The sequence below is a fragment of the Penicillium malachiteum genome (genome assembly GCF_028827825.1).
Source record: "Penicillium malachiteum strain IBT 17515 chromosome Unknown utg000003l:1.0-4950554.0:1.0-4952489.0, whole genome shotgun sequence".
Lineage (NCBI taxonomy): Eukaryota > Fungi > Ascomycota > Eurotiomycetes > Eurotiales > Aspergillaceae > Penicillium > Penicillium malachiteum.
In genome coordinates this window covers 3,563,528-3,589,154 of record NW_026643096.1, presented here as the reverse complement: position 1 = coordinate 3,589,154, position 25,627 = coordinate 3,563,528, and the positions used below count along the sequence as shown (strand labels likewise).

At 43.8% G+C, this 25,627-nt stretch overlaps 4 protein-coding genes across 4 annotated transcripts; 3 read left to right on the top strand and 1 right to left on the bottom strand.

Annotated features, from left to right (window-relative positions):
- Positions 1 to 5,517: 5,517 nt before the first annotated feature.
- N7483_007670 (NRPS-like enzyme) lies at positions 5,518 to 8,868 on the top strand (the record flags this gene model as incomplete). Its single annotated transcript, XM_057091107.1, has 3 exons — positions 5,518 to 5,811; positions 5,875 to 6,285; positions 6,370 to 8,868. The coding sequence occupies 3 exons, from the start codon at positions 5,518 to 5,520 to the stop codon at positions 8,866 to 8,868; spliced, it is 3,204 nt and encodes a 1,067-aa protein (XP_056945848.1).
- A 6,386-nt stretch (positions 8,869 to 15,254) lies between these two features.
- Positions 15,255 to 15,902, bottom strand: N7483_007669 (uncharacterized protein; the record flags this gene model as incomplete). The annotated part of the gene is made up of 1 exon (XM_057091106.1): positions 15,255 to 15,902. One exon carries the CDS (start codon positions 15,900 to 15,902, stop codon positions 15,255 to 15,257), a length of 648 nt encoding a protein of 215 aa, XP_056945847.1.
- Positions 15,903 to 17,892: 1,990 nt separating this feature from the next.
- Positions 17,893 to 18,400, top strand: N7483_007668 (GFA family protein; the record flags this gene model as incomplete). Its single annotated transcript, XM_057091105.1, has 2 exons — positions 17,893 to 17,979; positions 18,044 to 18,400. The coding sequence occupies 2 exons, from the start codon at positions 17,893 to 17,895 to the stop codon at positions 18,398 to 18,400; spliced, it is 444 nt and encodes a 147-aa protein (XP_056945846.1).
- Positions 18,401 to 23,703: 5,303 nt separating this feature from the next.
- On the top strand, positions 23,704 to 24,342 carry N7483_007667 (RING-H2 finger protein; the record flags this gene model as incomplete). The annotated part of the gene is made up of 1 exon (XM_057091104.1): positions 23,704 to 24,342. The coding sequence occupies one exon, from the start codon at positions 23,704 to 23,706 to the stop codon at positions 24,340 to 24,342; it is 639 nt and encodes a 212-aa protein (XP_056945845.1).
- Positions 24,343 to 25,627: the final 1,285 nt, after the last annotated feature.

Sequence of the window (25,627 nt, the reverse complement as noted above, 5' to 3'; positions counted from 1 at the left end):
GCACCTAGACCCATCAAGAGACATATTATTATCTTCAGTCTCATCCCAATTCGTAGATTCCATGTCATGAACACCGGATACATAGCAAGGAGGAGGTCCGTGAATGCGTATAGGCCTGGATTTGGAAGCTAAGTTGACTATTGAAGTGTGGAAATAGTATATGCATGGATTTGCCAACCTCCTGTCCAATACAACCATTGAAGGATAGCCTCACTGTTGTATGGCCTATGAGGGCGGTAATGACTTTTTTGAGACTCAGTATAAGCCTGCTCCACATATAGAATTGGGATTGTAACGATAACGCAGACGAACTACCCGTTGTAGTTTATAATTAGCACTAGTATTCAACATTGAAGCTGTCTGAGAAGACAAGATAAAAGGGTACCTGGGGGAGAAGGATGGGGAAAGCGCCCCGGAAGTGATTTACTAGTATAGCGATTGTTGTGAGAAGAACCCATTTACCCAATCTGTTCAACTGACCTTGGATCTAAAGAATATAGGATACCATCCAAAGTTTCGTAAACGTGATAGATAGTTGATTAGGAACGAAGATAAGACATTGAAAGACCCATCGAGTCATATCCTGCGAGAGAGGATTATGCAGGAAGTATAGTACTGTAGTCAAAACTCCAAGCATCTTCTTTTTGTGAATCCAAATATTAGTAAAAGAAAATATGTTGACATAGATATATGTAAAATGGTAGTAGCCTGACTCGGAGCGAGATGCCGATGAAAAAACATACCCATGCAATGATCCCCCACACAAGACCGTCGCCGCCTTTATGATGGACTATAAAGTAATATGTATAGACGCGTAACACCAAGACAATGGTGGCGATAAACGTGAGAGTTGCCCCGACACCAATGAGTGTGGGCCTCCATGGCTTCATGAGGTCTACACGAGCCATTACCCAGGATCATAAATGAGTAGGTCAACTGGTATTCTCAATCATTCTTCGGTCTGTGTCCCGAGGTCAGGTGGTTGGGAGCCTGTTTATGTAAATGTGAAACTTGAACACGTTTCCGATAGCAGTGGGGTAAACTTCAAATCGGACTGTTGAATTATCAATGTTACTTACCTGGGCAATTAATATCCTCATGGATGGCAAAACCGAAAACTTTATATAATGCAAATGTGACACGATTCAACATTGGCAATTTAAAGAGAGTTCGTGAAAAGAAGAATTGAATACTTCAAATCCATGTTCTCCCAACCAGGGCCTAGATTTCAAGGTTTGATGTCATCAGCTCTATCAATCAAGATACACCATGCACACATGTGCATGTGTCATCCATGATGCCCATTCTACTGCTATCATCTAGAACATTTGAACTGGAATTCTCAGGCTTGTAAACTGCATGTGCTTGACCTTGTGGTGCTCTATCGTCGCATGTGTGAGTTACGGTGCCGTGTACTCAAAAATTCTCATCAAAATCAATTGATAAGGTTCAAGTCTCAAGCTTTATTATTGATAAGATATTCTGTTCATCAATATCCCCTATTAAATTTTAATTCTGAAATCAAATGGCAAGCACTTACTGTGTGGATCTCGAATTTGAGAACAAGGTACTAGTAATAGAGAGGAAAGAAAATTGAACGATCAAATAACTGGAGACATCTCATTTGAAGTCCTCATCCAGCAAGTGATGCGGAATTAGTGGATAGCTTGAAATTACCTTCAATGTTTCAGCCTACATCTTTCTACCTAGGACAGCCATATTGGACGCCTATTTTTTGAGCTCTTGGCATAAGTATCCTCGAGTAAATGTCATACAATGTGGGGATTTATAGCGCTTTCGAGTTCTGCAAATTGCTAGTTTCCCTCGAGTAAGCAGAGGTCCACCATCTTACGGTTTGCCCTTCAAGTTATTTTTAGTGTTGATATCTCCGAGTCCGAGCCTGTACGCAACTGCTAGGATATCAAAATAATCACAGATGGAGGCTCTGCTCTTTTGGAAACCTCCTTGAAAACCTGAAGTTCAAGCTAAATGATTCAGTAAATGAAATTTGGACCATCTAATCGGTTTTACTCATGCCATGTATTTCAGATGCGGGGTATATGTAAATTGACAAGTATTGATGACCTCCACTCAGCAAAAATAATTGACGACCAGAGTTTTGGACGTGGCACAGAACACTAGTATTGGTGGCTCCAGTCAGGTGTCTGACATTCATCGGTAGAAGTATACTTAGTTACACATGGATGAGGATCTTCAGCTGGAACAAGTCAGCACACTCTAGGTAGATTCCAAGTTAGCGATAAGTCCTCACGCCACGCTTCGTGTGGCACTATTGATAACTTGAACATCGAAATTGGGAAATGCATGTTTTCAGCACCCAAGTGCTTGGCTAGGTCCACTGGCACGGAGGTGTTCATATCATCTCTGGCAGGGATAGGTACTCACATACTTAAGTACAGGACTCAGTCAGTGGTATTGATCTACAGGTGAATGATTACCTACACCTCTTTGTATGTAAGTACCTATGGGGTTACCTACTGGGTCACCTATATGATTACCTAGAAGAAAACCTTGGACGGCTAGCTGCTATGTCAATAGTTCAAATGTTGGATATAGGCAGCTGCCAGCTCTACAGATATCCAAAGTGAGACTCGGAGATAGCTAAAGGAAGAGATAGGTAAAGTGAGAGATAGCCAAAGTGAGATATATTTAAAGTGGGAGCCTGAGATAGCTACTGGTAAGTCAAGAGGAATGTATTCAAGTTTAGATGGAATAAACAAAAGAAGAATCTAGTCTATTGGTAAATCTATGGTCTCTGGGGTCAGTGATCATGTAGTGAATGGTGGCTGTTTGGACTATTCTGTTAAAATGAAAATTGAATGCCTGAAACGATGAAAGTATCCCGACATTTCGACTGCTTGGAGCTGCTACAGCGGATTTGGGGGCCAAAATGGCCCACTCCACTCCTTTGGTCGGTCGCCACCGCCTGTCGTTTCAGCAGGATCGACGTTGCTCATTCCCAACCCCCGGGCCCCACTCACCTCCTAACGATCTTTCCCACTCTTTCGAAAAGGAAGAACGAGAAAAAAGCCAACTAACAGTTTATTATCAAAATATGGGCGGGAAGCCGTGGCAGTCCAAGGGGTGTATTGACTGCAGGAGGCGGAAAATCAGAGTAAGTCCATCTTACCCGACATCTCCACGGGCGGAGTAAATCTAAACATCCAAAACAGTGCGATGAGGAAAGACCCGAATGTGGACGATGTATAAAACGAGGTCTGAAATGCCAAGGATGGGAGGAACACCGGAATTTTGTTGGGGCTCCCTCCATACAGGAAGCAAAAGACATGAAGCAAAAGAATCCTACCATTCCGATAAGTTCTACAGCTCTGACCTGGTGCTCGAGAATACCTGCTCTAGTCCACCCGGGACAAGCCACGCGAGGGCAAGTTTTCGGATGTTTTATAGAGCGTTATATTCCCACTGATACACTCTTTTCAACTGTGTGCTTCGATAATCTCGTACTTTGCAGCATTCAAAGTCTACCCTACAAAAGCCAGATGACCGAGATAGCTCTGTCTGCCATATCTTGCCTTTTTGTGGGCAGGGCCACCCAGAAAACTGAGATATTCAATCATGGCCTCATCTTGCATAACACTGCGTTACGACAAATGTCGAATATGCTTCAACGGGGCACCTACACCGATGAGCTCTTCTATATAACGTATATATTTCAGGAGCTTAATGTACGAGGCCTGTGATATATCTTTTGGATCCTTGAACCTGAACTGACTTGAGTCATTTTAGGTGGTATACGCCCCGATGGTATGAGCCCTTGGGGTAATCATGTGGCAGGGATGAATGTCCTTTTAAGACATTACAGGGCGAACGCGAAAAGGGATCCTATCATAGACATCATTTTTCGGGTGGAACAAAAGGCAAAAATAGTATGTATCAAGCCCGAGCGCATTTTCTTCATTGTTCCACACTTTGAGTGACTAAGAAAGTTCAATTTGTCGTATTCAGGTTCTGGCATCGACCGAGGCGAATCTCTCAGAATCAGAATACAACTATCTCATGGAACCTACAAATGGTGATCCATTGCTCGAGATCCTCCAGACTGCAGTATACCTCAAGTATCTGAAATCTGCACTCGATTTAGTCAATCCTCATGATCTAGTAGCCTGCCAAGATCTACTAATAAAATGCCAGGAGACACATGAGAAATTGATACAATTATCCACACAGGGGTCACTTGGTCAGGACATGTCAGAGAATCGGTCACACTTTGTCGGCGATACCTGTATTCCTTTGTCAGATTCGTTATTTGGCCCTGCATACCGCTTCTCATCACTGGACAATGCAATGCTTTTCATCATGATCTGGGCTCATCTAGCCATCCTCCAGCCGTTGATTTCTCAATCACACTCGTTGGTCCATTTACAAACAGGTTCTCCGGCGGAACCTTTCCTCGAATCATCATTTGAGGATATGGAATTCGAAAATCCAGAAGCATACGCAGACAGAGTATGTCGCGCATTGCCATATTGCTTTCGAGGGAGTGCAAAAATGGCATGCGCCAGATATTCGATGTTTGGTCTGTGCGTAGCTTCTTTCATCTACTTTGAAACCGGAAATCGCGCAAAACACGCTTGGTGTCGGGAAGTGCTTGATTACATGGCATCTCAAGGGTTCGATATTGCCGGCTACCTCAGCGAGCGAGCTTCTTCCATGTGGGTTTCCCGGTGGGATACAGCGAGTCCAGTGACAGAATTATTGGAAACTGCAGAGCATGCAGATGGAGGTTGTTCTTTTGATTATAGCGCATACCGGACCCTTATAAGGAGTTCATGATTGAGTAGAATCCATCCAGATCTTCTTGTGGGAGACGTATCTTCCCCTTTTCAAATATCTGTGTCTACTAGGTTCGATGTTACCTAGGAGTTTCTATGGATAAAAGAAAGAAAGGTAGACCTTAGAAGCTACCCTCTTACTGCGCTCCGCCAACGAAGACTTTGGCCCCGATCTTCTGTTGGTCTTAATATGGAGATATGCCGGTGTTTGTTTTAGGAGAAAAGCTCTCAAAGCACTCATCTGCAATGCAAAGGCTCCATCCATTTAGACAAGTTGATTTGGGCCTATGAACATACATGGCCCCCAAATTTGAACCTCGCACTCCACAACGCCCCCGCTATAGATCAGCCTATCACTCGGATTCACTCCACTCTAGTCGTATCAGACCCACTTATGCAACAGCTCCTTAGCGGGAATTAGCACTACTTTCCAAGCTTTTCACCCCCTAACCCCCGCCCTTGATTGGAATTCATTTGTTCCCCCACAAAATCCGCCACTCCGCGGACCTCGTGAGGAGTTTTGCAAAATTCAGCACTGCAGCTTGAAGCCTTACGTAGTGCAATGGGGTGAACTGATATTACACCGAGTTATAAATACGTCGATCCCCAGTCTGGCACTCAAGATGAAACCGCTATTATCAGGTGCACACTTGACTTCAACTTATTCCTTCCTGAGTCCCACAGGTGTTATTGAGTATTGAGAATGGCTATCCCTGATCTGGACCCCCGGAATCAGCTTCTCCCAAACCTGATTGATCGTTATGCCCTCATCAAGCCTGATGCGATTTACGCCGAATACCCGGTCAATCCTACGAGCTATGATAAAGGTTATAGAAAGATTACATATAAGAACTTTGCAAATGCAATTAACGGCATCGCACATTGGCTCACGGAGCAGTTGGGACCTGGAGACGGCAAGGGGGTTCTCGCCTACACTGGCGGGAATGACCTGCGATACCCAGCTTTGGTTCTAGGTGCTGTCAAGGCCGGTTATTGTGTAAGATATCTTTTTTCCCCGTGGGAAACAGATTGGTCTCAGTGTGGCTTACGAGAGTACTAGGCTTTCTTGCCGTCACCACGTAACAGTGTTGCTGCGAACCAGTCTCTGCTACAGAAGCTCGATTGCACTACACTACTGACGCCTATGCCGCATCCTCCTTTCAGAGCGGCGATTTTGAAGGCCTTAGAAGGGCAGTCAGTGAAATGTTTGGATATGCCAAGCTTGGACACACTTCTGACAAACGACTATCCCGACTTTCCATATTCTAAAAAATATCCCGACGCCGTCACTGATCCACTTCTCATTGTGCACACATCGGGCTCTACGGGTATTCCTAAACCGATCACCTGGACTCTCGAAAGTGCACTCAGACATACAAGGATGCAGCTCCTGGAATGTCCTGAGGGCTACAAGAGTCAAGACCAGTACAATGCTGGTAAACGTGTGTTCGTCACATTACCCCCATTCCATGTAAGTCTTCTCTGTATCAGCTACTATATCAATATTTAGTTGCTTCGATTTCGTTAAAATAACTCGAACTAACTACCTTTATAGGCCGCTGGCATGGCAACCATGATCATGATCTCACCTCAAGGAAACCAGACTGCTATTATGCCTACTGCCGTCGGTCTACCAACGGCCGATGCACTGGTGGCAGCCAGGAAGCAGACGCAGTTTGATAGTGCATTCGTTGTACCATCGATTGTACTGGAATTATCTCAGAGTCCCGAGCTTCTTGATTACTGCAGTACCAATCTAGAGTATATCTACTATGCTGGAGGTGATTTACCACAGCCAATTGGAGATAAGGTCGCAGCTAAATTGCCCCTGATGAACCGATTCGGATCCACCGAGGTTGGTCTTCTGAATTCGGTTTACGGGCCAAACCGCGATCCCCTGGTAGACTGGCGTTATCTCGAATTCCACCCAGAAGTTGGGGTTGAACTTCGCCATGTATCAGGGGAGGATTATGAGACAATAATGGTGCGAAGTCCCACCAGGGAATCCAATCAATGTCCATTCGTCCTTTTCCCTGATCTGCAAGAATATTCTCTGAATGATTTGATGGTCCGCCATCCCGATCCGGCAAAGCCGAATCTATGGCGCCCAACTGCCCGTGGAGATGATATTATTGTTTTTCTCAATGGAGAGAAGACAAACCCGGTTTCAATGGAACAAGCTATAGTTGCCGCAAATTCAGAGGTGACTGGTTGCGTTGTGATCGGTGCCCAACGTCTGCAGGCCGCTCTCCTTGTGGAGACCAACAACGGTCAAGGTTCTTTGAGCATCAGCGACCGTGCTGCGATGATTGAAAAATTATGGCCCAGCATTGAGCAGGCAAATCAGACGGCTCCGGCCCATGCTCGCATTGCGAAGTCTCACATTCTCTTCACATCCGGCGAGCCCTTGCCTCGGGCAAGCAAAGGAACCTTACAGCGTGCACAGGCATTGAGTAACTACAAGAAAGAAATTGATAACCTCTACAGAGATGCAGAGAAGCTTGCCTACTTTGACGTATCGGTAACTCAGATTGCCGCCCCTGGCGCTGCTCATGATACCAAGAAGGTTACCGAGTATGTCAGAGCCGTCATCCTAAGTATCGCAAAATGGAATCCGGACTTCTCAGATGAGGACAATTGGTTCACGCTTGGACTGGACTCTCTGCAGGCGATTACTGCCACTCGTGTATTGAAGAATGGCCTTAATCTCTCATCTCTCGCACCGAACACCATTTATCTCAGTCCCACCGTGGCAGGACTGACCACAGCTTTACAATCACTTCAGCAAGAGAATGATGAATCTACAACTTCCCGAAAGAAGGATGAGGTACAAGAGAGAGAGAATTTATTGCAGGAGCTTATCGAGAAAATCAGAGAGAAGCCTCAGGCGCAAGTCTCTCTAGCCAACTCCGCTTCTACCCACACAGTTGTATTGACTGGATCAACGGGCCAACTTGGCAGTTACATCCTGGATGCTCTTTTGAAAGATTCCAAGGTTGGGCGGGTATACTGTCTTGATCGAGGTGATGATGCCCAGGGTCGTCAGCGTGAGCGTGGAGCTGCGTATGGGCTCACCATCGCAGATGAAGCGCGTGTTCCAGTCACATTCTGGAAAGCAGACCTCAGCCAGCCGGAATTTGGGCTACAATCCGACCAACTTGAGGAGCTGCAGCAAGCAACGCATGTTATTCACAATGCCTGGACTGTCAACTTTAACCTTCCGCTGGCATTTTTCAAGCCTCAGTTGGTCGGCGTAGTTAACCTGATCAACTTCATCAGCCAGTCCAAATACGGATCGCCCCAATTTTTCTTTGTCTCTTCCATGAGCTCCGTTATGGGTGACACTTCCAGCTCTTTCGGAGTTACTCCGGAAACACTTGTTACGATGAGCCACCCCGGCCCGAACGGCTACGCGAATAGTAAGTATATCGCGGAGCATCTACTGAGGCACGCAGCACAGCAGGGCATCCCCTGTTCCTTCGCCCGTGTTGGCCAGGTGGCCGGTTCGATTCAAACTCCTGGGCTGTGGAGTAAGTCTGAGTGGTTCCCAACTATGGTTATGAGCTCGATATATCTTGGAGCTCTTCCAGATACTCTGGGCAGTATGGACCGAATTGACTGGCTGCCAATTGATCGACTCGCTGAAATCATCGTCGACCTGGGACTCAGGGATGACTCAGAGCCTGCTCTTAACGTTTACCATCTGCTCAATGTGAATCCCGAACCCTGGGACCGAGTCAACCGATTTATAGTCAATGCCGTTGAAAAGACATTCGGGAAATCCCTGAAGACCATTCCTCTGCAGGAGTGGGCACGTCAAGTGCGACAGGATAGTACCGATCAAGTGCTTGATGAAACAGAGATACAAGAGAATCTCCAAAAAAATCCAGCGCTGAAACTGCTGGACTTTTTCGAGGCGATTCAAACCAAAGCGCCCGCAAATATACTGGATACTCAGGCCACTGCTCGCTCCTGTGAGAAGTTACGCGACGTTGACGCCGTTAAGGAGGGTTGGATCCAGAAATGGGTACAGGAATGGAAGTCTTGCGAGTAAATTGAGACAAAAATCCTGGAATTTAATTTTCAACTACCAGTGGTGTCAGTTTGAAGGTTGATATCATGTCGTCATGCTGCTTATTACTCTTCGTCTGAGGTACGGGACTGCCACGAAAATCGAGGATACTAGTCATAGACCACGGAAATACATATAAGTACCCGCTTGAAATTCAAGCTCAATCCATGTTGAACCTTGGAATTTATCATGCACCAGTTCAAGTCTATAGACATACTGGCACAGAGTTCTTACCCTCGGCCCAGGCATAACACTGGAAAGCTTCAACTTGAAGTTGGAATATTCAAATGGTATGTATTCACACATGCGCATGCCAATGTGCAAAATGTTACTTCCAAGATTTTTTTTGCTTTGTCCTTTGCTTTCTTCCATAGCCTCGTTTCCGTATGTTGACCACGTTTTATTGACATCTTTTCTTTATATCTGTTCGTATGTCAGGTACCTAAGTAAGGTTGTTTCTTGACGCAAACCTTGGAAGTTATATCCATCATCTTTTCACATGCAGTTAATTCTCAAGAAGCCCTCGGCTTTAAAACAGTACCGTGTTTTGTGTTAGGGTGAGTAGGGGTGATACGGGTGAGAATTTTGGAGACTGGGGGTAAGAGAGGTAAGAACGGGGTGAGAATGGGGTGAGAGGACCCACCGTAGTACTTATATTTTAGATAAATAACGGCATAGGGGTGCACATTAAGGCCTACTATTTTTAATTTATCTTTGTCTCCTAGCTACAAGATGATACTCCTAGAAAATATCTAGAAAAAGCTTGTCGAGGGAAACGCTTATGCTATATCACGTAGGTTTATCCTTGACTATTAGAACAAATGGGAACAAGAAGAAAATTATTTGCCATAAAGAGCTAGCACCTGCTATACTCTAGAATTATAAAAACACTATATTAAACTAGGTATTATAAGCAGTTCTATTGAAATTTATATTTTCATTATTGGCCCTGATATATTATAAGTGTAATGAACTTGTCAGATTAGGGTGACACCTGTGGGCTAGGCGAGATATACTAAGGGGAGAGTACGAGGGGCTGGTTCACTTAGATACAGCGACTAACACTCGAGGAGTGTAAGTCGGGCCCTAGAGGAATCCCCCTCTATGTGCGGCCGGACTTGGTGCCCAATCCCGTAGACAATACGGCAATAGATCTGCATGATCTCAATATAGTGTTTCCTTTGTCTTCCTTGACAAATACGATGCTAAAAAGCGGCTATGATATCCTAGCTCTTGGCATTCCTGTTTTGCTTGTCTTTTGCAATCCTTTGGTTGATAGGTGTTGGGTAGCCTAAAGTGGATTGGTTATGATAACAAATCAAGGTAGGTTGGTTTTAATATAGGAGTAAGAATCATGTTATTTGTTGTTATAGTGTTGGATGAATCTATCTGAGTGACGTCTTTTGCTTTTACGGCACGAAGCCGAGGTGTTGTCTCTGATATAGGATAGTATTTTGACAGAGAACTAGTATGTATGTACTGTAAGCGTAAGCCAAAAGAATTTCTATAGCATTCATTCTGACGTACTCCAGTGCCATTACGACTGGCGTTGCTTGCCGAAGTGCCATCTTGTTTACCGACGACATTTAGAAAGGCGAGAATGAGATTTGAAAGCAAGCGAAGGTTACATATCTACCAAGCTAAGATAGATTGACATTAGGCGATATATTGGGTGACCTGTTGTTTTCCATGGACAATTGTGGGCTGCGTGCCAAAAACCGTGTCGTAGCTGCCTACAACCTGATCATGGAAAGCCGGAACCTGGAAGAAGTCGCCGTTGACCACGGGCCCTTTCTGGGTCGCTTGGCTAAGTGGTCAAGACTTTGCGATATGTTTTTTGATCCCGTTGCCGATCATGCTATGTATATCATTTTCCAGATTCCAGGAGTGGATATCAAAGGGCGAGGGAAAAAAACACGAGAGAATAATTTCAAATTTCAAAAGATGTTGAGCGGGAACTCTGGGCTGGACCCACATTCCGTTTTTTCCGAATCACTGGACAAGCTGAATTCCATATACTGTCGATCAATTGCCAGATCCATTGCCGCCGCCCATTGTTGATTCATAAGTTGACCCTGGCCAGAACATCTCCCAAGCAAGACAAAAGGAGATCCAAATCAAGAATGAAAAGGATTCTTGCGCTCTCATCTCGACTGATGTCATAAATCCCGGGGTGCTTTAGAAGAGTGACAAATAATAGCTGCCCATTCAACCAATAGCGCGTTTAAGTTCTTTGAGAATGGCTCCACAACTCAAATTGATTAAGTTTAAACCGCCAGGGGTAGACGTATATCGCTTTCGGTCATGTGATATTGTCTCTTTTGGACTCTCTCGACGCGTAATTATTCTGTTACACTGTCTGGAAAGAAGTCATGGCGAATGAGCAACTAATTCAAGAGAGCGAGAAATTAGAAGTCCTTAAGAGCTGAAAGAACTTATGAGTCCCACTCACTCATTTTTCTCTGGACGAGAGCTCTTGAAAGTTTCTTGTGCACGGTCGCTACTGTGAGTGATATAGACTTAGCGCCTTGCGTTGGAGCTCTTCCGAAGTTTCAATCAATTGCAACAATGCATTTCACTGATTATGCTTTGGATGCTCCGATGTTTGATGCGGTTGGGTATCCGCAGTGTTGTCAGCGGTCGAGTCGTGAATTGACTCTATTCAGTGAATGGCTCCGTCCTCGCCTGAGAGTTTATAAATTCTAAGTACGATTGCAACTGAACAGCTCAAATTGCGGCGCCTCGGCCCATAAGCCAATACGGGCGATTTTAGATCCTTTGAGGGGAAGACACTAGCTTTGCGATCCAGGAGGGGTACCCTGTGTATCTTGGTGCGCAGTGACTGCGCCGAACTTGAATATAAGTTCATAAACTTTATCTTTTTTTTAATTTTTTTGGGGGGGGGGGGGGGGGAGCTCGGCTGTATTCTAACCAATCAACATTACCTAGATCACGATTCCCCACACCTCAAAGCTTTATTTGCTTGTTGACAGATTCCAGTGTCCACACATTTTCTCTTGCTAAGGTCGGTTTATAATCTATGCAAAACGAATCGAGCATAGAGGAGAGAGTACATTTTGTCTTGTACTCTGCTGTATACTTCTGAAGGAGGTAATTGACTGACAAAACCATTTACAAAGTATACTGATACTGTGCCAACGGCCATTGCTGTCCATATTGGAAATAAAGGAAAGCTGTTTCAAATCCTTATTATATGACTAAAATCTATCTAAGATGGTAGCTCTATGAGGGGACTTTCTGTACTAAATTGAGGATTTTGACGGATTAATGTTTGAAAGAGCGGCTTCCTATTTGTGACAAAGAGAGAATTGCGAACGGCACTATATTATTTGGTTTTGAATGGACAAGGTCTTTGCCCGTGCAATCCATTGATCCGCAATGTCTGACTATCTCGCTATTTTCAGCGAAACTTCATCTAATGCCATTCTTAATTCTTGAACCATTTCTTTACCCGATCGAAGGATAGACTGTAGTGTAGTTATGAGGCTACGCTGACGCTGGATTTCCAGAAGGAGCCCCTCTATTGTATAATTGGCGTAGAGACCATCCATTATGTGAACTCCCGTGTTTAATATCTGAGCCTAAGAATCAATTAATAGACTGAGCTCATTAAGACATATTTCAAGCCTATGTACTTTAGATCTTTTACAAGTAAGGTCTCGAGTGAGAGAGCGGAACATATCTTACGTATAGGCTAAGAGATACTGAAGATATGCGCTTTGATAGTGCTTCTCACAAACAAGTCTCTCTAGCTGGTAACAATGAGCGCATAGCTTTCGGTACTCCGCAGAATCAATGAACATCGTGCGCTCAAGCTGGTATTCATGGTACCTGGAACGTTGCTGCTGATGTACTAGGCTCGCGATCGATGGATGAGAATCTCCCTCACTTATGAGTTTGGGTTTTGCGCCCTTGGCCAAAAGTTAGCATTGATACCTTCCTAATGAGCATAGAGTATTACCTGGTAGCTGAGGCCTATGGGAGAATCATGTTCCGGCTTGAGATCTTGAGGGATGCTGTTTAAAAATTGAGATGGCATAGACATATTTCAATACAGTAGTATTCGAAATCAGATTTACCTCCACACTCTTAGACTTCCATTCCCGAACCCCAGCTTGAAACACGCTAGTAGCCATTCCCCAGTAATCCCTGTCAGAACGTATTGTATTCCCTGGTAACGATGGATGGGCCATTGTTTTAATACCGTATTTTGCCTTGGAATTTAATAGAATCTTTCATGAAGAGAGACCATGTGGGCAGTCTGGCAACATCCCTCACCCCCTCCCCCAAATCAACTTCCTTACATCTTGATCTTCCCGCCTCACGTAGCCTTCGCTTACACTCTTTTGACGTCCAATAGGGCTGCATCTGCCATAAAGCATTAACCCTGGTAGGCAAAGATACTTTTTTATTTCTATAGCTTCTGTTATCCTCTCTTATTTTAATTGGTTACCGTTTTCTATCGAAGGCCGGTACTCTTAGAAGCTGACGGATATTTCAAAGACTACCGGTGCATATAAAGATAACACATAGTCCAGATTATGGTGATCCAATCTCTTTCTATCTCGACGTCCCGCCTTTCTTGCACTAGTACATAATAGGAAGCGTCCCCACCTACACAGTCTCCTGATGTACCCCCTGATGAGTAGCTTCTAAAATACCGTGAACACCATCATAATAAAGACCCCTGACTATAAATTTGCCAGGCCTCGAGGGGTTAATTTGAGGTTAGTGTTCGTCGCTGTATTGTTTGATTTGGGTTTTAGAACTCCTACAGTAGCTATGATTTATATGGCCGTTCACTACAATTGTGTTTCGCTTCTACTAGAAAGGGCGCAAACTAGGAAGGCAAGGAACTATATCTGGTGAAGCGTGAGGGAAGGAAGGAAACTACGAACTGAGAGCTGGATATCAACAACATGGTGGTCCGAACTATCTATCTACAGATGGGACCACTGATGTTGGCACCTTCCCCTCCCTTTATCCCTCGGATCAAGAGCGACCATTATATCCCAGATATACAAACGCACCCGTAGTCATTCTTCAGTCCCACTTAGAAGAAGCATGTAGAGTCACTCCTAATCTTGGTGGTATCCCAGTAATACTATATATAGTTTAATAATCTATAAATAGTTTCAATATTGAGCTAGTACTGTCTTAGTGGGCCAAAAAATATCTATTAAATAACCGCTACCAGTGGTCTTTCTTTTTCCAATCCATTACAACCATTATAATCTCTTCAAGAGATTTGGGAGACTCCCAACAACCGGACGGAACATCCTTTGATACTTAAGATCATCTATGGCTCAGACTTATTTGACCGGCGCTTGTCTCTGTACAGTACTTCCGAAAATCGGTGTCACCACTATACTCTTTCATACTTTCTGTAACCCTAATGCCAAGATCCACTAGACTTGGTCAGGAAGAATGACGGAAAATAGATATTCCATTGTCGTCTGTACAGTACTTTCCTCCGCCTCAGCGATGATATGATGTCTTCTATCTGTATGGGTATTATAGCTACACTTAATTCATTGAATTGCAATCAGTTGGATTAAAACAAAGGGCTGAAGCGGGTCTAGAGGATCTTGCAGGATGCTTTTTTTCCCTTCTACAACTGTGACTACTTAAATATACTCCTCGATTGTTTCGGTAGCCTCAGGGTGAAGCCAAGCCGAGTTGGATGTAAATTTGGAGAAAAAAAATAATTTCCGAGACAGCTAAGTGTGACAGGGAGTAATCCCACGATAACGTGACGTATTCATCAATTCAGGCGTTTGTCCTATAGCATGGTACGAATTAGATAAGGAATAAGAGGTAACTAAGGTAGCAACGGTTATGAATCATCTTGAAATCATTGAAAATTTCTCAGTAACAGAAAAAATCGTATATAAACATCAGATATCCAAAGCCCTTCTTCTGCAAAGAGATTAGAAAATAAGAGAGGTGGAACAAAGTACAGCAAGATTCGAAATTGGCTTCCATATTAACCACACACAAATGGTCTTCCGAACCCTATAGTGAAACTTGAATGTACTATACTGATTACAGTTAGTGCAACTACAACTCCTGTAACCATCTGGGCAGTCATTCTTGGCGTGATGTATGAAACAGAAACCAAGATACATCCCTTCTGAACGCCGAAGCATATATTCTAGAACTTTCTGACTGAGAAAAAAGAAAGAGGAAAAAGGATCCAGATGTTGTCAAGTCCTTGGAAACAATTATGGGTAAATTAAATAAGCATTTCTCAAACCTCAAGTGAAAAGAGAAGTGAAAATTTCGTCTTCTGTAATTCGTGCGGTGTCATGTGTCATTATTTAATTTCGTCATCTAAGAATGTCTTCTCACCCCCCGTTCAATACATAGATAAGGCTCAGGGCTAGCATCAACAAGGTAATAAAAATCTGTCGCTTAGACAGACTGCCCATAGAAGAAGCTCTAGTTGTAGCTTCCGTGGACGTTGTATGGGTCTCATCCTCTAATAACGTTTCAACGTGCGGCACAGCAGGCTTGAAGGGTGAGGTTTCATCTGTACTATGCCACTGTTTCCAAGTGGACATGGATGATAATGTGGATGGATGGCTTGGGCCTAATTGCTGGTTATGAGATTCAGCACATTGAGCCATCATTTTTACGGCCGCTTCATTTTTGCCTAAGGATCTCAAGGTGAAGGCCAGGTTATTCATGCTGGTCAGAGTGTCGGGATGCTCTGGCCCAAGAATCTCCTTGCGAGTTTCCATTACCTGCACCTCAAGCTCTTCAGCTTCCTTCAATCTTCCCTGATTCCAGTAGATTGATGCCAGATTGCCCATGCTGATCAGAGTGGAGAGATGCTCTGGTCCAAGCACCTCCTTGCGAGTTTCCATAACCTGCACCTGAAGATCTTCAGCTTCCTCCCATCGTTGCTGACTCCGGTAGGTTGATGCCGGATTGGCCATGTTTTTTAAAGTGTCAGGATGCTCTGGCCCAAGCATCTCCTTGAAAGTTTCCATTAAGAGTTATCCAAGGAGAAATGGGGGAAGAGGGAGAAGCCCTGATCAATGATCTATAGGAGCAGTTACAAGATTTCTAACATACCTAATAAGAAATCTGCAGGACATGGATTCGCAGGGTCCCAGGAAATTCCAGCACAGATCCCTGGTGAGCCCACATAAGGGAAATCTCTACTGATTATCCAAGAATCAGTCTCTATTCAAAGCGGGGGTCGTTTTCCTATCATAATATCCGTTAATTCCATCCTTTGTTATGTTATCGAGCCAATCTCAATACCATTGCGCAAACCTTTGCCACTATCCCGTTATATTTAGGGTAGAAAGCACATAATTTTAAGCAATCCTTCCCTAGAGTGATTTTTTGTACATTTCTATCTCACTGAAAAGCCTATAAAGAATATGTTTGAGGTAAACCAGATCCTAAAATTCAACGATTAGGTCACTAGAATTGTTCTTAATTACATTGTTAAGTCAAAATATCACGAAGATTCTGGATCTTCTTTATGCTCCATACAATCAAGAGCCTTATCAAGCAAGAAATTTTAGCTTACATCTATGATCAAGTAAATAAATTTCGAGCAACCTTTACTAGGTGCGGGGTTTACTATCCTAATTGGGTAATTTTGAGTTCGCCTCTAGGGGCTTTGGTTTAGCCCGCCCGCTTTGCTATTGCCTAATCAACTAAGAATCTGTTGCCCCAAGTGCTAGTGGTCTCTTATTAATGGCAGAAATCTCTCTTTGCTAACTCTTCTAAGTATATTTATTCATCCCCATTCTTATCATTCACCAATATAGCATAATAATATAGCACTATTTCTCTCTATTATACTACTTACGATTATTACTCTACCTCTACCCTGCTGGTATATTATCAGCACTCTAATAAACTTGGAACTAAGTTATCAAGACAGCCAAATCATTTAGAGACATAGCCCTATCTTTATATTTTGACTTATCTAAAAGAGGAACTTTTATCCTAAGCTCTGTAAGAACAAACTTAAAACTATTAAGTATAAGCTTACGCTCTTAAGAGTATAATGGTTATATAAATCTTATCTATCCTTATTCGCAGTGAATAATGGGAGTTCAATCTTCCTTTCTCGCGTCTGACTGGTAGCGACATCTGGACTTTCTTAAAAAAAAATCTAAGCATTGTTTCTACAGTAGACTTTTCATCAATCCGTCTATGTTTACCCTTCCGGATCTACTCTATAAAGGCGGGATATGTTTGCATATTTGGAGCGTTAAGAGCCTGTGGATGTAAATTGAGAAATCTAAGAAATTTAGTTTAGTTGGTGTTAGAAAGGGAGACGGTATTGCTAATTATGTATCGAAAAGGAGCAATGTCTCCCTATATCAAGACTTAATTTGCGGGAGAACCTTCCGTTGGATTTCATTATTCTTGTGCTCTGCAAAGTCCACAACATGGTTAAGATACTTTAGGGTTGGGTAATACTCAGCACGCTTAGCACATATCTTGCTTTGAGAACCTTAGAGGGATAGGAGAGCTAGTGGAAGAGGATGAGAAAAGAAAAATCCCAGGGAAATCACAGAGCGGAAAGTTGCAAGTGCCAAGATTTACTTTTTGGTGCATGGGCTGAAGATTCAGGTGGGTGAATATCTACCCGGATTGCCCTGAAGTGGGCTGAATTGAGCGGCGAGTCGCCCACCACCAAATCGTGGGCGCTAGATGACCACAGTCATACTTATGCTGTTGTATGTTTTTGCATTTTCTTTTTTGTGGAATTGTGTATATAGTTAAGGAATCTATAAATAGTTTCACTATTGAAGTACTATTAATAGTTATAGTCTTCAAGTGAGTGGGACCAAATAATCCCGAGTCACGTCATGTTGTGCATTTAAATAACGGCTACGTGGACAATCTCCTCTGCCTTCCAACCACAGTCGTCCCTCAAGTACTTCATGAACTCTGGATCACTCCGCAACATTCAGTGGACATCAGAGTGTCCCACAATACTCAAGACCCCCAATGCCTCCGACTTATTTGTCTGGCGCTTGCCTCTGCAAGAATATCACATATCGCGTTGTCTTGCATACCCCTGAGTCATATCCTGATGTATGTATTGCTCAAATCTGTTATTCTTCGGGAAACCAAGGTTACCCACTAACATCATTCACAGCTGATTATCTGCCACTGTACAAATTGCAAACGCTACACTGGCGCGGGGTTTTCCACGAATATCATCGTCCCATCCTCTGATTTTCAGTACACAAAAGGGTTACCTAAATTGTATCTGGATATCGGTAACAAAGAAGGGCAGGTCTTGCGAGAATTTTGTCCCGATTGTGGTACACCGTTTACGTCGCAATCGAAAAGTGACATGCAGATGGTCGCGGTGAAGTCTGGGACACTTGACGACGAACACCGAATTAAATGCACAAAGCTAGCAGCGGAAATATATCACCATCGAAAGGATGGATGGGTGACCAGCATAGGGACTGAGGATGTTCAGAAGATCAATGGTAGTATGGGATAGCCTCTGAGCCGGTCACAAATTACTGAGGATATGGCTCTAAGTCAGTTGCGCTGTCCGAGTCTTCCATAGGAAACACCCCCATTTCCAACTTGAAGGTTCAACCTTTAGAAATGTTCCTAAATATACTAGTAGTAAGCTACCCCCAAGGTTCCGGCTCCGAGTTCAATGTTTAATTACAATTTTCTATGTCAGAACCTTGGAACTTGAAAGATCGTGTCAAGTGCTATCCATCATATTGATAATTTTTATATTTTGCAAAAAGAAAAAATGGAATTTTCAAGATTCAATATGGTAGTCTCAAATACTATCCTCAGTAGTCGTCTGTGTAGCATAAATATCCCCATGAGTGTCCATCATCGTTAGATAACTCCATTTTTGTTGCGAAACTGAGGATTGGGACAATTAGATGGGGAACTCGAAGCGGTCCAAGAGAGAAGCGGCGTGGCCTCAAGTGCTGCACAGGTGTATTATTTAAATGTTGCACTTGTGCCGTGACTGGCGTAAGAATAGCGAAAAAATAAGAGATAAGACACACATAGCGAGCGAATAGCGAGCAAATGAATGGGGACAATGAAACAAGGAACTTCAAATATTGAAAACACCGGGGCTTCACTTTTCTAACCTTGGAATCCAAACACCAAATCGACTTTTGGTTTTCTTTTACATCTCTCAAACATTGATAGCCCCTGAGGAAATTGTTTGAGCCGTCTAGGACTGTCAAAACAACTGGAATTATTCCAATGTTTTTTCAATCCATGGATGAGGCTTCAAAATATGCCTTCAAGTTGTCATTCCATTATGGCAACTGATGTATATTCACCTGGGCAACATTTGAAAGTTGTTGTTATTACAGTGCCGACCGCTATCGCCTTCCATGTTCTAAACCCAGAGAGACTGTTTCAAACCCTAGTTAATCATGTGATTTACTAATCCAGATATGGGTAGCTGTAATTAATCCGTTTTGTAGCTGACCAGGTAATAAATACCAGAATCTTAAAATACTCGTATGAAAAATACAACCTTTTACTTTTAACTTACAGCCTGGAGGGTTCTATGCAAACCCAGCAAACAAAATGGCCTTGGAATGGGCAATCTGTCAACAGTCCCTGTATTGAGCAGTTTCATGACTCCAGAGAGCCTACCTGATGCTCTGGGTGTCTGTCTGGAATGACATTGATGGGTAGGGCGCAAAGTGAGGCTTCTTCGTAATTCCCCCCACCAGCTCGGTTTTCTCCCACTTGCTGAATCACAAGCAATTTCCCAGATATATCTGCTATACAGTACTTTTCGAATCAGTTAAACCTCCACACTCTTATGACTTCTTTCCCGGAAAATATATCCGAGATATGCGAGATCTAATTGGATAATGTCTTACCGGTCTCATTTCAGACCGCTTTCTATAACTAACGTAACCCACAGCCTTCCGGAACACACGGCTGTTCGGAACACCCCAAAACACATAGTAAATGCGATAAATCACTACTTCATCTTTCCACAACCATCGGCTATTCTTACTTGAATAATAAGATATATACGTTTATAAAGCATTCAAAATGATCAAACCTAGTCTTAAGTCATTTAGATGATTATTACAATGCTTTACTGTAAAATACGGCGTAATCTTGGCATGGGTGCCCTGAATATATGTATCTCTGTTAACACTTACACTTATCTTTCTACACTTCGCTAGTGCGTTAGAAATTCTGTCTATATTATGTGCCTCTGATACCTTATTATGAAAAGACATGGTTGTTGAGATATAAAGTAGTAATTTATTGTATTCACTATGTGTTTTGGGGTGTTCCGGAAGGCCGTGTGTTCTGGAAGGCTGTGGCTGACGCTAACGTAATTCCCGGTTGAGCGGCACACCTCACCAAAAATTACATCTTTCAACCTACCTACCTTCTTTAATCATCCACCATGCCACCAAAACGCAATGTTTCGGCCAAAAGAAATACTAATCAAGAGGGCAAGATCCTATTAGCCCTTGGTGATATTCAGAATGGCCGTATATCCTCTATTCGCGCAGCTGCGAAGCTATACGATATACCCTACCGAACTGTCGCTGCTCGCGCAAGAGGGAGAACTGCACGCGTCGATATTCAAGTCGACCTGTGGTACTATACTAAAAATGGTTAAATAAAGTTGGAGTTGATATGATTGCCAAGAAAAATCGTGCATGATCCGTGGTTCTATACCTCATTCAGCGACCCCACCGGGCTCATTCCTATGTACCTGGAAACTTGAACTTAAGTATACATAATACATAATCAAATAGAAAAATTTGCTCTATGTCCTGATCGCTCGGTTCCCTTCTGGGTTATTATGAAAGGCCCAGGTAATCCAAAGTCTGTGCACATTCTTTTATTGACCAATGAATTAGGGTGTTTTGCCGCCGGGTTGTCTCGACTCCATGGAGTGCGTACCACCGACGCCAGAAATAAGGAAACTTTGGAGATTGACATTGACTGACCCTTTTCCAAAAGGCGAGGGACAGGTGAGAAATTCCATTTTTTTTTAAAAAAATTCCTGTATTGGATGTGTTTTTTTGCTTGACTATTGTCGATCCTGTCGCTGAGCTTGACGTATGTATGTTCCCGAAGGCCTGCAGCTCTGATTGGGTCTGACTTGCACTTACAGGGATCAGTACCCGCATCCCAGCAGCCAAATGTAAAATCATACCGGTAAATGTCAAAGCGCAGTGTATTATTGGAAGATTTGAAATCCAGAATAAGCTCGGTTGAGATGGGGGGGATTCGGAATGATCTCGTTATGCCATTGTACTGTCAGAGTACGTCAAGATTCCATATCGGAACGAGTCTCGCCACATAAGGGACAACATCCACGCAAATTGAACTTTCGGCACCAGTGACAAGAAGCATTCAACTCCAGACACTGTGGACACACCTTCGGGCCAACCAGGCTCTTAGACATGAAGTTGTAAGCGGATGACCCCCACCATTGCAAGTCCGACCAGAATTCACGACAATGTGGTACCTCCGTTATGTATCGATTGAAGCGCGCACAAATGAACTTATGTCTCGAAACATAATCGTCAATACATGTGGAGTCAGGGCGAGGGTAACTCTCTAACTGTTCACCCAAAGGCCATTTCTCGCGAATAGCAACAGGGTCCCAACGATGTGAGATGGGGCATTTCTCAGACCAAGGGAATAACCAGGCGAGGTGCTTAAATGCAATGTCATGGCACTGAATTAGGAACATAAACCGGTCCTTGGTGGCACTAAGTCCAGGATCGACCATCATAACAGCATCGAAGTCTGGTATCAGGTCTGTCCAAAGTTGCTGTTCATACTCAGAGCTCCAGCTATTACCAGGGCTGTACCAGGATTGAACTCTTTCACGCCGGAGAAGATATCCATTTTCCGAAAGAGACGTGTCAAGCCTTTGATCCAGGACCCGTCAGTAAATCAAGCGCCATCGTGCAATCTCTTGAGCTTCAGCTTCTGTCAAGCAAATCCCCGAATTGATGTTTGCTTGTGAAAGGCGAGTGAATCAGTACAAAAAAGAGACTATTTACCGCCTGTCTGTGGCGAGTAGCTCATGCAGATCAGAAGGGATGCTGAAGTTCCAGTTTGGTAGTCGTGTAAATGGCAGTATTGCAGTATCGCAGTGGTAGAACATTTTGCCATCCAAGTTAAACTTCCCTCCCAGAATCCAATTGTAGGCCAAGGGAGGGACCAATGATAATGAGGGGTTTTCACAAATCCACTTTCCAACTAGATCAAATCGGACATCAGGTGTCCACGGCAATTCATAGAGGATATCAACGAGCGGGTTGATCTTTTGTCCCAGGGAAATGTGATCGTCTTCACGAAGCGATGGTGCTTGGGGAGCTCACTGTGATTTGGGGGATGCGGAATATTCGGAAGGGAAAAGCGCAAAGACGATTCCGAGCGACAAATCTGTCCTGTATGATGCAAGAATATTCAATATTCAGGATTTCTGACTGGACCCTCAGCATTCCCCACTGAAGCCAGTGAGCGTGGATGAGAACATGAACACTGTGGTCTCGGTACAAGAGATGGGATATTTCGTGATAAATTGTCGAATTACAGCGCATGATGGATAAAGGATCCGGCTGCCGCGTGCGATTGGAACGAATACTCTCGAAGAGCACATCCCGGATCATGAAGCGAATGTCAACTGAAAGGCTGTCAAAATTTCCCATCGAGAGTATCCTAGTCCGGAGGCGTTTGTTGGTATGAAGCGACATGATCAATATTTGGTTTGGGATCTGGTGGGTGATAGATCGACCACTTTTCCCACTTGGGTTGCAGTGGTTCAAATTTCCTCGCCGTCTGGCAGAATACCTAAGGAGACAGAAGCAACCTTTAGCTTAGACCATATATTTATGAATAAACGAGATTTTTCTTTTGTTTATTAAATCTAAACATGAATACATCTCTCTTAATTTAGCTATCTATCTCTCACTTTCGACATCTATATGGCTGATACTGGCAGTTGCCTATATCTATTCATATACGATATAGCAGCTAGTATTATCTTCTAGATAATCATATAGGTAACCTAGTAGATAACCCTGTAGATGCTTATGTAGAAAGAGGTATAGGTCATCAGTCATCTATGCATGCTAATGACTGCCCTGTACTTAAGTGTATGAATATAGCCTGTCTGAGACATCTGGAGGATATGAACACACCCATGAATCTAGCCAAGCACTTGAGTGCTAAAGACATACCTTTCAAGTTCTCAATTTTGCTATTATAGTGCCACGTGAAGCACATGTGCATGGCTTGAGGACTTGTGGAATATGCTACTATATGGGATGTTGTGAGTAAGCTAGATGATGAAGGTGATATCTTCCAGAAGGATCAGGTGGTATAGTACACCTGACCTCAACAATATTAACCTCGGGATGAGAAAGGTACCAAGTATCAAACGAACTGTCAGGCGATGCATCCAAGGAGGATCTCTGGTTTGCCTATGAACTTCTAGTAGACAAGGGTCTAAACTATAGGACCAACTACCTCACTACTATGGAGTGATGTAATCTACAGTTATACTATCGTAGACAGGCCCACCGCCTAGCTCTTCACGTCAATAATACATTTACACTTCTTCTCTCACCAGCAGCACATCGCATATGCACTTCTTCTTTCAACATCAATCTTTCTTTGGCGTTCGTCTGTTTTACGTCCAACTTAAATCCCCAGAATTTCACCTCTTCCCTTTTTTCCCTCCAGCCGATCCTTTCCCTCCCGCCCATCTTTTTTACTCCCAACCATTGCTTTGAAGGACGAGAACTGAAAGAAAACAAAATGGCCCAAGAAGGAATCGACCCCTTGATCCTGTCGCTTCTCCTTGACGACTTGAATATCCTGGAGGACCAGGGAAAGGGAAAGCAGAGGGAAGGTCATCATACCGATCTAGAGCTTGCTATCCAGTCTATGAAAGATGATATCATGGCCGTCCAGACCTCGCTACAGGACGAAGTTATGGCCTTGAGTACGAGCCTTGCAGCGGCTGCGGACCAAAATCTACTCGCCTCCATGCGAGAAGAGGAACGTTTAGCGGAGCAGGACCACCGGTATGCTCTTGCTTTGAACAATGGAGAGCGGACTGAGAATGTGACATCCACGTATGAGCCAACCGAGATAGATAACAACAACGACGCGGTATCTGTTGTCATGAGCGACTTGATGAGTCGCATAACGATTCGCGACCACGATTGCAATGGCGAAGGCTCATCCCGATCCCCCTTTCCATACCGAATGCCAACCATGACGAAGGAATGTGTCTCATGCCTCGAAAGATTTCGTGATCCTGGCTTTACAAGCACTTGTGGTCATGAATTTTGCCTCGACTGTGTAAGGCAGATGTTCCTTGGGGCGATCAAGGACGAGGAGCTTTATCCCCCTCGTTGCTGTGGCCAAGTCGTGCCCCCCGAATCGCTCTAAGAGTTCTACAATATGGGGAGCTCAGCGCCTTTGGTGAGCGGGCCATTGAATGGACAGCAAAAGACCGACTGTACTGTGCAGATCCAACATGTTCGAAATTCATCCCTCCCTTTGCGATCAAAGATGAGATAGGCAATTGCCCAAGTTGCAACAAACAGACTCATTTGACTTGTCGTTCTTTGGCGCATCCTGGTATTGACTGCCCACTGGACGACGTCCTCCATGGTGTGTTGCAGTTGGCAGAGGAGGAGAATTGGAGAAGATGCTTCCATTGTCGTGCAATGGTCGAGCTCCACCATGGCTGTAATCATATGACATGCCGGTCAGTTAACATATAACCATTGATAACCTTTAGGTCTATGTGCCGAATGCTAATGTTCGATAGCTGCGGGCGTGAGTTCTGTTACATGTGTGGTCAAGAATGGAAGACTTGTGACTGCCCACTCTGGACCGAGGAAAGACTCGTCGGTATGGCTAATCGAGCGGTTGCAGAGGAGCTACCTCCAAATGCCAATGTACAGGCCCGTGAAAACGCCTTTGTGCGTATAGTTGAGGGTCTTCGACAACATGAAGAGGTCGGTTGTCAGCACCAAAGGAATTCTCAGTGGGCTTGGCGCAATAGGGGCAGCTTGCAATGCGAGTTTTGCAACCATGTCTTGCCAGAGTACATTTTCATGTGCACAAATTGTCGCATCAGGGCTTGTTACCGCTGCCGCAGACACAGAATAAGATAGCTCAAGTGAGACATAGCTGAAATAAGAGATGGTTGAAGTGAGAGATAGCCTTAAAGCTAAAGTGAGAGACAGCTAAAATAAGAGATGGTTAAAGTAAGAGATAGTCTTAAAGCTAAAGTAAGAAATAGCTGAAATGAGAGATGTTCAAAATGAGAGATAGCATTAGAGCTAAAGTGAGAGATAATTAAGAGATACAGCAGGGTCTGTTAGTTGAAGCTTGCCCAGGTGAGGTTCAACAATGTACTCCTTACAGCTGTCAAGAAACTAGACTTCGAATTCTGGAGCGTTAAGATAACCCGGTGAATAGTCTATAATCAGGAATCCGGTTCTATCCGAGATATGATTGTAGATCCTCGCCGAAAGGGGTAATCTCACACACGACAAGATTCCCAACTGAAGAGGGAACAATAATTCCCCGAAAGCTTCTTGATTTCGGAAGATTAACAGGGATTAATCTAAAACATCCTTAATCTTTATATTTACACCTCATTGTGCTCCTCAATTGATCGACTTGGATTTCTGGAAGCCGAGTGAAAACGCGGGTAGCCACA